The sequence below is a fragment of the Schistocerca nitens genome, chromosome 2, assembly GCF_023898315.1.
Source record: "Schistocerca nitens isolate TAMUIC-IGC-003100 chromosome 2, iqSchNite1.1, whole genome shotgun sequence".
Taxonomy (NCBI): Eukaryota; Metazoa; Arthropoda; class Insecta; order Orthoptera; family Acrididae; genus Schistocerca; species Schistocerca nitens.
In genome coordinates, this window is record NC_064615.1 from 343,344,449 (window position 1) to 343,357,860 (window position 13,412).

The 13,412-nt window shown below is 39.7% G+C and overlaps 1 protein-coding gene across 2 annotated transcripts in view; it reads right to left on the reverse strand.

Moving 5' to 3' along the window:
• Nucleotides 1-634: 634 nt before the first annotated feature.
• LOC126236151 (WD repeat and HMG-box DNA-binding protein 1) overlaps nt 635-13,412 on the reverse strand; it is a 172,918-nt gene continuing 160,140 nt past the window's right edge. For both annotated transcript variants that reach the window (XM_049945236.1, XM_049945235.1), the window contains exon 19: nt 635-3,110. In XM_049945236.1, the coding sequence (XP_049801193.1) occupies nt 2,964-3,110 (147 nt within the window). In that variant the 3' untranslated portion in view covers nt 635-2,963. The remainder of the gene's footprint in view (nt 3,111-13,412) is intronic.

The window sequence follows — 13,412 nt, forward strand, 5'->3', positions numbered from 1 at the left end:
TGCCCTCGGTCAAATTTAGATCGATCATGGGCCTTCCCCATTCTACACATGGACAGTGCGCTCATCGATACTACATCCACTGTATGTGCATCTGACTAACAGTCATTCCTTGCCTGGACACGTTTATATCGATAGTAGTTCAGTGTTCATAATACTGTGGCTGGTGTGTGTGTGTGTGTGTGTGTGTGTGTGTGTTTAAGAATCCTGGTTGAGCCTTCACAGACAGATAGCAAGAGTCCGTTCCTGTCAATTCTGTTTTCTGTAGAAGCTGCTCTGTGTATGAGAGCTTCATCAACCACTAATTTTCTCTGCATAAAACTATTCGACACCAATGAAAGCTAAATAAAACAGACAAGTTATGAAGGCTTTATGAGTGATTTATAATGAATTCTTATTCCTCTGGACTTATAAATTTAGGGTATAACATTTTCTATCCCCATCTCTCCTCTCTCCCCTCCCTCTCTCTCTCTCTCTCTTTCACACACACACACACACAAAATGAATATGTGGTCCTTTTTGTTTTATGAGAATGAACGTAAGTGCAGAAATGGTCAAATAACAGAACAAGTCATGGAGGTTAGGCTTTCTATATTTTTTAATAAAAGAAACCCTACAAGAATAACAACTTTTCACAACATTCTTTACAACCACATAATGTAACGTTTTGTCAAAGTTCATAACAACAATTCAAATTTTGTTTCTCAAGTGACTACAAAATGTTGCTAATGTGGGCACAGACGTTTTACAATATATGAAATACTGTTAGTCACTTCTATTTTATCTTTCAATTTAAATGCAGTATAGTACCAAATGGCGACAGTCACAGATACTGTTGCATATTATTATGACATTTTCACAGAAATTTTGAAATAAGATATTGTCAGCAACTTCTTTACTGCACTGCTACTACATTGTTACGATCACGCACAAAGGCATACAGTGTGATGTAACACTAGGAATAACAGTAACTGTAAAGCTTTCACAGTGAGATGCGACAGATTAAAATCACATTCTTGCACTGTAGCATCAAACTACTTTTTTTGCATGTTACTTGGAGAACAAGAACACATTTTGCCACAAAAACTTTTGGTGGATATAAAAAGAAAATAGCTCAAACCTCTCAAGTAGGGAAAAAAGGTCCAACTACTGAGAGATTTTGTATTCAGTTTTGGAAGATGCATGTGGCAGGGTATTACTGATATTTTTTAAATGACTGCTATTCTCTGAAAAGAAAGCCGGAGCACACCATAGATTAAATTCGTGTAAGTACAGCTTATTGATGCTTCACATTAATATGTTTATCACGGTTTGCATACAAGAGAATTCAATTTCCTACTTCTAAAATTAAAAATTATATTAAAAGAAATTTTTTCTCAAAACACAATTTATTAATCATTTTGAGATGTTGAATGCAACACTAACTAATTTTTTCAGGGTGTTACATTAAAACAAGGCACTACAAAAGTGGGTGTCATAAATTAAGAACCACTGTAACCTAATCAGTAAATAATAAGTTTGACAATTACATTCCATATTTACAGCCAACAAGTACAAAAGATAAAACTTTTCTTCTCTCCATGTCTTTTAAATTACCACTCCATATTAAGTTTGGTGGAATTTGGCATTACTGTATACTCCATGTTTCACAGGTGACCAAAATTCTTTGCATACTTTATCATCTTTTAACTCAGATATGTCATTTTGCTCGATGCATACAGTAAATGACTGAGATCTCCTCCATCAGACAGGTGATTTGTATTCACTTGAATTTGGTAGGTGATGAAATGTTGCACTGCAGGCACTTGTGATGGAAATTGGTGTTCAAAATTCTTTATGTAACATGTCAGACAAGTAGTGTCAATATTATGAAAAGGATAGTTGCCACTCATCATATAGTGGATATGCTAGATTAAAAAAATAAAAAATAATATAAAATTAAACTAAAAAAAGAACTGTAAGAAAGTAAGCTTTCAGCCAACAAGGCCTTCATCGGTAAAACACACACACACACACACACACACACACACACACACACTCTGTGTGTGTGTGTGTGTGTGTGTGTGTGTGTGTGTGTGTGTGTGGGCGGGCGCACGCAATGAAGCCTTGTTGGCCGACGAAAGCTTACATTCTGACAGTCTTTTTGTTGTGTCCATCTGTGACTAGCATCTCTGCTATACGGCGAGAGTAGCAACTATCCTTTTCATAATATTGACATTATTTCATCCTGTATTTTCCAACATTAGAGAAGTAAAATACTTATGTGACCATTTATATAAATTTATAAGGTGCACATTCTGAAAATAGAACCTTGGGCTTTCCTGCAGTAGATTATTCCCTGAGGGCTACTAATTTTTTTATCTACTTTCACCTTTATTGATAACATTCCCAACAGTACAAATGTGCTATTAATATAATTTCTTATAAAGACACAAAGAAAGTCAGACTATATTAATAGTTACATTAAAATTTCCTATACAACACAAAATGTGAAGGAATGACTAGAACCCTTCATTGTTGCACGGTGCTCACTGTCATCCAGTATGTCTTGTGAAGATCAGTCAAGTGCTGTGAAGCATTATAAGGAAGCGCCAGTCTCCCATATTTAACTCTTAAAATTTTAATTTTCTAGAGACATAAATCTGTTCTTTAAAGCAACTTTAAATTTCATGATACTGGGGATAAAACTGTCCACAATATTACTAAAGACACATTATATTGCCATACTGTTAAGCATTTTTGTTCTCATGATAGAAACTACAATTAATTTTCTCAAATGTCACTTTCATTCTTTCTCCACATAAAAAATATCTTGGTACAAAAGTTCATCAATGTCCTCTTTTCAAGTGAAATATGAAAAATCTGTTGATTCAACAGTGTCGAAAGAGCAGGCAGTAAACATCCCTGATACAAGGACATTTCAAGATATATACACAATGATTAAAAAAATCTGCTATGAGAAACCATTATGACTTCTTGAAAGCAAACTGTGCAATGTCTGATGATAGTATTTTTGCCACTTTGTCTTGTGATCCTGCCTCCTCCTGGGCCTTTCTCTTTTTACTTTCACTTCCGACTTCTGCACTTTCAGAGTAGTCAGACTTGCTAGCTGCCTGCAAAAGCACATGGAAAACATGCATAATTATTCAGGACATCTCCTGCAAACACAATATTTAGGATAAAACACATGACAGGAGAAGACTATGATCAGTTACAGAAACAGCTCAAGAAGTCAAGAACGTTCTCCCACACAAAGAATGGAATTCACATTTAACCGTGTTTAATATACTCTCACACAATTGTTGCTTACAGAAAAAAAGCCACTCACTGAAAAAAAAGACTCATTAATATGTATACTATCACTCATATTCTATTAAGATGTTGAACAAGAACAGTGTCGTATGATAAATGTGTAGTAGGAAGGTACTGTCTTCACTATGAACAATCATTATGTAACAGTGCATGAAACTAATATACTAACAACGTGATGTCTCAGTGACTTGGAGAGGAAAATAAGTTTTTGGCCTTACATGAAACTTGTTTATCTGTGCTAAGAACAGGAATTAAACTTGAGTACCCTTCCCTCCATGAGTAGTTGAATTAACTGGTAAAACTGGCACACAAGTGGCTCAAGCCAAATTCTTGAAGTCACTATGTTCCTTCCTAAATTTGAACACTTTATATATAGATCAGCCAAATCCCTCCATCTCAGTTCCTAAGCAATTGTGCCATTCCTGTGAAGTTAAATCTTGTGTGTCTACGCACAGGGGGGAACTTTGAAAGACATGAAAATTCTGAGTTGGGCCAGGAGGCACAGCCTAAGAGACAGTGGATTTTAGTCAAGCATCTTAACAAACTGGGTATAAAAGTGGACTGCATAATGGACCACTTGCAAGTTGAGGGGAGGGGGAGGCAGTTGAACATGAATAAGAATTACCAACGTGGCAGATAACTTTTACATGGCCTCTTGACAGATTCATGCGCCCCTGCAAGACCCTCCAAACCTTCATGTAACATTTGCTGATTGTATCTCAAACACACACACACACACACACACACACACACACACACACACACACACACACACACAAAAAAAAAAAAAAAAAAAAAAAAAAAAAAAAAAAAAAAAAAAAAAAAAAAAGAGAGGAGGAGGAGGAGGAGGAGGAGAAGAAGAAGAAATAAAGGGCATTTACCAAATGATATTAAGGCAATATTATGTTTAAAATCATCAATATAATTATGAAATATCATTTCTTCTTTTACAATATATTAAAAAACAAGGTTGGCTTCTTGAATGTTTTTCTTCACTGAAGAGAAAAAACATATGAGAATCTTCATTCAAAGATTTAGAAACCGTCCCCCTAAAATGATTCCATGGAATATGAAGTGGTAACAATCCTGTAGCAATCGCTACACACGTGTCCTGCTGTGGTCACTTACTTTAGTTCTGTTCCTGCCATCCAGAGATGCAGTTGTTGCACCAGTTGAAGGAATGTGAGGTAACAAATTAATGGCATCAACTGCCAAGTTTGTGTCTGCTGCTTGGAGCATTGTGTTAATGTTTATTACTTACTCCTTGGAGTTGTAATTTATTTACTACGAGGGTCGGTCAAAAAGTAATGCCTCCCATTTTTTTTCTACTTAAAGAAATTAAGTTAAGTGAAAAATTTGAATTTGGCGCCATTCCTCAAACCTTCTTCTGCAATCCACTGCAGTAGTAACTTTCTGTGTCAACAGGTGGCAGCACAGCAGAAGTTTGTAAGATGGCCGACATCGATGTTCGTTTGAGACAGCGTTGTGTGATTGAATTCTTGAATGCAGAAGGTGAAACGCCCATACGCATTCATGAAAGACTGAAGAAGGTGTATGGTGTTGTGACAGTGGATGTCAGCACTGTTAGACGATGGGTTCGTCGTTGTAAGGAAGCTGAAGGGCAAACACCGTTGACTGACGAAAAGCGGAGCGGCAGGCCGGTGAGTGCAGTGACTCCACACAACATTCAGCAAGTTGATGACATCATTCGTGGTGACCGTCGGGTGAATGCAGATGAAGTGTGTCGCATTATTTCTCTTAGTAAAGGCAGTGTGATCACGATTATTAAACAATTGGGGTACTCAAAAGTTTGTGCACGGTGGGTTCCAAGAATGTTAACCGATCAGAATAAAGAGGCAAGGAAAACAATAGCCTCCCAACACTTGCAGCGCTTCCGTTTGGAGGGAGATGAGTTTCTGAAAAAAATTGTGACCGGGGACGAAACATGGGTGCATTTTTTTGAACCCCAATCAAAGAGGCAGTCAATGGAGTGGCGTCACACAAGCTCGCCGAGGAAGAAAAAATTCAAAACTGTGCGATCGGCAGGGAAAGTTATGGCAACAGTTTTCTGGGATACAGAGGGTGTGATTCTGGTTGATTTTTTGGAGCAGGGATGCACAATAAATTCTGTTCAATACGTCACAACCCTCAAAAAACTTAAAGCACGTCTTCAGCGAGTTCGCCCAACAAAATCAATGGCAGATGTTCTTCTTTTGCATGACAATGCAAGACCACACACCAGTCGTCACACCTCTGACGAGATTGTCAAAATTGGATGGGAAGTTTTGCCTCATCCCCCATACAGCCCTGACCTGGCACCATCAGACTTCCATCTGTTCGGGCCACTAAAAGAAGCTCATCGTGGGATTCATTTTGAAGATGAGGAGGCCGTCAAAACATCCGTGCGTCAATGGCTTAGGAAGCAGAGCTGTGATTTTTACCGTGCTGGGATACATGCCCTTGTTCAAAGATGGACCAAAACTGTAGAGATGGGCGGAGATTACATTGAAAAATGACAAAATGATCCTCAATGTTGTGGTTTTCAACCTATGTAATTGCATTTAAATTTCCTGACAATTAAACGTAGAAAAAAAAATAGGAGGCATTACTTTTTGACTGACCCTCGTACATGTTTATTCTGTTCTTTTCTTGGTGCATACTGACAGGTCGCCTATAGCAACTGATTCTTTCCCTTCTGTTATTCTGCATTAAAAAAACTGTTCAAGGCTGTTCTCAGCACGTGACTGAGCACTTATTAAGTATGGCTGGCACTACACAATCTAGTACTCCCATCAGTGGCGACCCCGATGTGGTCAACGCTGAGAAGACTGGTCCCGCAATAATACTGATTACTGGATGGAATTGCCTGCTGTAATGCACTGATGATTCGTCTCTCACAGTCTTCGCCACATAATCCAGTTCACTGGTTTGCCCAAGTCAAGGTCAACTTTTGCTATGCTGGAATTACAGCAGGAGCAACTAAATTTGCACTGATAGTGAGTCAGCAAAATCAGCACTATGCTTTCAATGTTCAGGGTACGATCACAGTTCACAAGCTGAGGGTGCCTACAAAGATTAAAGACTGAGCTTATTCACAGTCACAGCAAGACCATATCAGGCAAGACATGGGTGACAAAAACTGTCCCAGTACCTGAGTCACCTTTGCAGCAAGGTGTACACTGGAACAGTGTCTGACAATCTCCTGCAGACTCTTTGGAGCATCTGTCTACCGTCAGAAGTGAAGGCAATTGTGTCACAGACAGAGATGCCCTGGACGTTACTGTGGAACTGGCTGACCGCATCCTAGAAGTCATAGCTCTGAACCAACAGATTAGTGCTGTGGCACTGTATGGTAGTGATGCATCCATGACCCTTCCATCTCACATGCAGATGATGATGCTCTGTCTGCCAAAGTTGATGCATCGAGCACAGAGACTGGCACACGGGTGTCGCAAGGAGGTCTTAGTCAATACAAGATCAGATGCTCCTCCATTAACTTGCTGGTACAAAAGAAGAGTCAGAGAGCAGGCTAAAATGTACACTAGCCTCTGTGCCTGCCCAAATGCAAACGATGGTCAGTTGTAGGCTCCACCAACTGCCCAACTACATCCCGGCACCTATACATTACCGACAGAGTATCAGGCCAGAAGTCCTGTTAACAAACACAAGGTCCAACCTTAGTATCCTGCCCAGAACATCACTGGGTTTGCTGACTGTCCACTTTGTTTATCTTGTCTGCGGCAAATAATTCAGCAATTGCGACATTTGGCACATGGCATGAAGAGATGAATTTGGGACTCCACTGTCAATTCACATGGGATTTTATTGTAGTGGATGTGGCTGAAGGCAATTATAGGGACTAGTTTCCTAGCTCACTACCAGCTCCTGCCGGACATAGCAAGTACCTACCTTGTGGACAATATTACCAGTCTTATGGCCCCTGGGTGTCATCACAGTGTTAGAACGTATGACATCAAGGTCATACAGATTGCGGACGAAGAGTACTGCCCACTACTATGTAAGTTCCCAACCTTAACAAGACCTCCAGGCGCGCCACAGCAAGTTTTGTACGATATGGTCAATTGTGTAAAAACCACGGACCGACTGCCTGTGCCTTGCCAGCTTAGAAGACGACTCACCATTGCTGAAGTGAAATTCAACATGATGTTGCGAGAAGGCATCATCCGAACTTCCAGCAACCCATGGGAACCTGCGTTGAATTTACTACCCAAAAAAGGAGATGCCTGGTGTCTGTGTGGTGATTACAGAGCACTCAACTCGCGAACTGTGCCTGATCGCTAGCCAGTGCTATTATTAGGAGATTATAATCATGGCTGCACAGACCCATTAGATACAATGTTACAGATTGTGCGAAGGCATATACCCAAACTCTATACCTGCATCTATACTCCGCAAACCACTGTGAACTGCATGGCAGTTATTAGGGTTCTTCCTGTTCCATTCACATATGGATCACAGGCGGAATAATTATTTGAATGCCCCCATGCAAGCGGTAACTATTCTAATATTGTCCTCAGAATTCCTATGTGAGAAATTTTGTTAGCAGATTATCTCAGGCTAGTTTGCATCTATCTTCAAGAGCCTGCCAGTTCAGTTTATTCAGAATGTCTGTGACACTTTCCCACAGATCAAACAAACCTTTGATTATTCATCCTGCCCTTCTCTGTGCACGTTCTACATCCCGTCAGTCCTATGTGGTACAGGTCCCACACACTTCAGCAATAATCCAGAACCGGATCGCAAAGGTGATTTGTAAGCAATCTCCTTTGTAGACTGATTGCACTTCTCCAGTATTCTACCAACAAACCGAAGTCTACTAACTGATTTACCCATGACGGAGCCTATGTTATCATTCCCTTTCATATTCCTACAAAATGTTACACCCAGTTGGCTGAGTCTCACAGTGACTCACTGATATTATAGTCATAGGATACTATGTTTCTTAGTTTTGTGAAGTGCACAATTTTACATTTTTGAACATTTAAAGCAAGCTGTCAATCTTTGCACCATTTCGAAACTGGCACCACTTAGAAATCTTATTGGGATCTGACTGTATATTTATGCAGCTTCTTTCAGACAGTACTTCACTATAGATAACTGCATCATCTGCAAAAAGCCTGTGGTTACTATTAACATTGTCTGCAAGGTCATTAACAGAAACATAAACAGCAATGGTCCTACACACTTCCCTTGAGCACACCCGAAGTTACTTCTACGTCTGACGATGACTTCACATCCTAGATAACATGCTGCATCCTTACTACCTAAAAGCCCTCATCCAGTCATAAATTTCACTTGATACCACATATGATCATACTTCTAACAATAAGTGTAGGTGGTGTATTGAGTCAAACACTTTTCCGAAATATTGCCTTGATCCAAAGCTTTCAGTATGTCACGAGAGAAATGTGCGAGTTGGCTTTCATATGACTGATTTTTTCGGAATCATTGCTGGTTGGCATGGAAAAGGTCATTCTGTTCGAGAAAACTCATTACTTTTGAGCTCAGAATATAATCCAAGATTCTACAACAAATCGGTGTCAATGATACTGGAAGATAGTTTTGCGGATAACTTCTACTGCCCTTCTTGTAGACGGGTGTGATCCGTGTTTTTTTCCAACTAATGAGTACGGCTTTTTGTTCGAGGGATCTATGATAGATACATTATAGTTAAAGAGGGGCTAACTCAGCCGCAAATTCAGTATGGAATCTGGAGCTTTGATCAGTTTTGGTGTTTTCAGCTGTTTCTCAAAACCATTGTTGTTGTTGTTGTCGTCGTCTTCAGTCTTGAGACTGGTGTGATGCAGCTCTCCATGCTACTCTGTCCTGTGCAAGCTACTTCACCTTCAAGTAATTACTGCAACCTACATCCTTCTGAATCAGCTTAGTGTATTCATCTCTTAGTCTCCCTCTATGATCTTTACCCTCCACACTGCCCTCCAATACTAAATTGGCGATCCCTTGATGCCTCAGAACATGCCCTACCAACCAATCCCTTCTTCTAGTCAAATTGTGCTACAAATTCCTCTTCTCCCAAAATCTGTTCAGTACTTCCTCTTTAGTTACGTGATTTACCCATCTAATTTTCAGCATTCTTCTGTAACACCGCGTTTCAAAAGCTTCTATTCTCTTCATGTTAAACTATTTATTGTCCATGTTTTACTTCCATACAAATACTTTCAGAAAAGACTTCCTGACACTTAAACCTATACTCGATGTTAACAAATTTCTCTTCTTCCACAAAACTTTCCTTGCCATTGCCAGTCTACATTTTATACCGTCTCTACTTCGACTATCATCAGTTATATTGCTTCCCAAATAGCAAAATTCATTCACTAATGTAAGTGTCTCATTTCCTAATCTAATTCCATCAGTACCACCTGATTTAATTTGACTACATTCCATTATCCTAGTTTTTTCTGCTCTTCCAGATCCTTTACTGTCTCCAACAGAAATGCTCCATCCTCAAAGTTTTTATTTCTCCTCCATGGATTGTAATTTGTATCCCAAATTTCTCTTTTGTTTCCTTTACTGCTTGCTCAATATACAGATTGAATAACATCGGGGATAGGCTACAACCTAGTCTCACTCCCTTCTCAACCACTGCTTCCCTGTCGTGCCCCTCAACTCTTATAACTGCCACATGGTTTCTATACAAATTGTAAATAGTCTTTCTCTCCCTGTATTTTACCCCTGCCACCTTCAGGATTTGAAAGAGTATTCCAGTCAACATTCTCAAAAGCTTTCTCCAAGTCTAAAAATGCTAGAAATGTAGGTTTGCCTTTCCTTAATCCATCTTCTAAGATAATTCGTAGGGTCAGTGTTACCTCATGTATTCCAATATTTCTACAAAATCCAAACTTATCTTCCCCAAGGTCAGCTTTGGATTAGTATTTTGCAGCCACGAATTATTAAACTGATAGTTCCGTAATTTTCACACCTGTCAACACCTGCTTTCTTTGGGATTGGAATTATTATATTCTTCTTGAAGTCACATCTTGCTCACCAGGTGGTACAGGGCTGACTCTCCCAAGGCTATCAGTAGTTCTAATGGAATGTTCTCTACTCCCGGGGCCTTGTTTCAACATAGATCTTTCACTGATCTGTCAAATTCTTCACGCAGTATCATATCTCCCATTTCATCTTCATCTACATCCTCTTCCATTTCCATAATATTGCCCTCAAGTACATCGCCCTTGTATAGACCCTCTATATACTCCTTCCACCTTTCTGTTTTCCCTTCTTTGCTTAGAACTGGTTTTCTATCTGAGCTTTTGATATTTGTACAAGTGGTTCTCTTTTCTCCAAAGGTCTCTCTTAATTTTCCTGTAGGCAGTATCTATCTTACCCCTAGTGATATATGCCTCTACAACCTTACATTTGTCCTCTAGCCGTCCCTGCTTACCAATTTTGCACTTCCTGTCGATCTCATTTTTGAGACGTTTGCATTCCTTTTTGCCTCCTTCATTTGCTGCATTTTTATATTTTCTCCTTTCATCAATTAAATTCAATATCTCTTGTGTTACCCAAGGATTACTACTAGCCCTCATCTTTTTACCTCTTTGATCCTCTCCTGCCTTCACTATTTCATCTCTCAAAGCTACCCATTCTTCTTCTACTGCATTTCTTTCCCCACGTTCTTGTCAATTATTCCTTAATGCTCTCTCTGAAACTCTCTACGACCACTGGTTCTTTTGTTTTATCCAAACCCCATCTCTTTAAATTCCCATGTTTTTGCAGTTTTAATCTATAGTTCATAACCAACAGATGATTCTTAAACCAAGTTTTAGCTATGATTAAGTTATTCTCTGTGCAAAATTCTACCAGACGGCTTTCTCTTTCATTCTTACCCCCACTCCATAATCACCTACTACTTTTCCTTCTATTCCTTTTTCTACAATTGAATTCCAGTCCCCCATGATTATTAAATTTTCGTCTCCCTTCACTATCTGAATAATTTCTTTTATCTTATCACAAATTTCTTCAATCTCTTCATCATCTGCAGAGCTAGTTGGCATATAAACTTGTACTATGGTGATAGGTGTGGGCTTTGTGTCTATCTTGGCTACAATAATGCATTCACTATGCTGTTTGTAGTAGCTTACTCATGCTCCTATTTTTTTTATTCATTATTAAACCTACTCCTGCATTGCCCCTATTTGATTCTGTATTTATAACCCTGTATTCACCTGAACAGAAGTCGTGTTCCTCCTGCCACCGAACTTCACTAATTCCCCACTATATCTAACTTTAACCAAGCCATTTCCCTTTATAAATTTTCTAACCTACTTACATGATTAAGGGATCTCACATTCCACGCTCCGACCCATAAAACGCCAGTTTTCTTTCTCCTGATAACAACGTCCTCCTGAGTAGTGCCCGCCTGGAGATCCAAATGGGGAACTATTTTACCCTCGGAATATTTTACCCAAGAGGACGCCATCATCATTTAACCATACAGCAAATCGCATGCCCTCGGGAAAAATTACGGCTGTAGTTTCCCCTTGCTTTCAGCCATTCGCAGTACGAGCACAGCAAGGCCGTTTTTGTTAGTGTCACAAGGCCAGATCAGTCAATCATCCTCACTGTTGCTCCTGCAACTACTGAAGAGGCTGCTGCCCCTCTTCAGGAACCACATGTTTGTCTGGCCTCTTAACAGATACCCCTCCATTGTGGTTGCACCAATGGTACGGCTATCTGTGTCGCTGAGCACGCAAGCCTCTCCACCAAAGGCAAGGTCCATGGTTCATGGGGGGAAACCATTGATACTAATACTTATTTCACTCATTTCTCCAGTGGTACAAGGATTCAATTGGGGCAATTCTCTTGAGTTTTCCTTTGCAAAGGGACAATCTAAAATTGAGTAAAGAATTTCAGATTTTTGTTTGCTACCCTAAATTTCAGTTCCTGCTTCATTCGCTACAGACTAGACACTTAACTTTGGTGCCTCCAACAGCCTTTCCATACAACCAGAATTTCTTTGGGTTCTGTGAAAGATCACTTCACAACATTCTGCTATGGTAATCACTGAACCTTCATGCATTACTCTCTTGACAGATAAACACATTTCATACAGCATCTGTCTATCTATAGTCCTATTCTTTGTTTTACACCTAGTATGCAGTAATCTCTGTTTCTTTAGAAGTTTCTTCACCATGACTGTATACCACGGAGGGTCTCTCCCATTATGAACTGTTCTACTGGATACATATCTTTCCAGTGCATGGTCAATTATTCTTCTAAACTTGAGCCATAGTTCCTCTACAAGCTCCTGTCCTGTGCAGAAGGTTTCAAGTTCCTCATTGAGATATGACACTACTGATTTTTACCAAGTTTTCTGAACATATATATTTCTTTCTGTTTGTCTTAGTTGTCCTTTGTTCTTTGGTAATCATTGTTGCCACAAGCACATCATGGTCACTGATACCATTTTCAATGTGGACATCCTAAAAGACATCAGATCTATTTGTTGCCATTAAATCCAACATACACTGAAGTGCCAAAGAAACTAGTACAGGTATGCATATTCAAATACAGAGGTATGTACACAGGTATAATACGAGGCTATGGTCGGTAATGCTTATATAAGGCAACAAGTGTATGGCACAGTTGTTAGATCAGTTACTGCTGCTACAATGGCATGTTATCACGATTTAAGTGAGTTTGAACTTGGTGTTATAATCGGCACTTGAGTGATGGGACACAGCATCTCAGAAGTAGGCAGGAAGTGGGGATTTTCCTGTACCACTATTTCATGAGTGTACCGTGAATATCAGGAATCCGGTAAAACGTCAAATCTCCAACTTCACTGCAGTCGGAAATGATCCTGCAAGAACGGGACCAACGAAGACTGAAGAGAATCGTTCAAGGTGACAGAAGTGCAACCACTCGGCATATTGCTGCAGATTTCAATGCTGGGCCATCAACAAGTGTCAGCGTGTAAACCATTCAATGAAACATCATCGATATGGGCTTTCGGACTCGAAAGCCCACTCGTGTACCCTTGACGACTGTATGACAGAAAGCTTTTCACCTCGTCTGGGCCCATCAACACCGATATTGGACTGCTGATGACTGGAAAC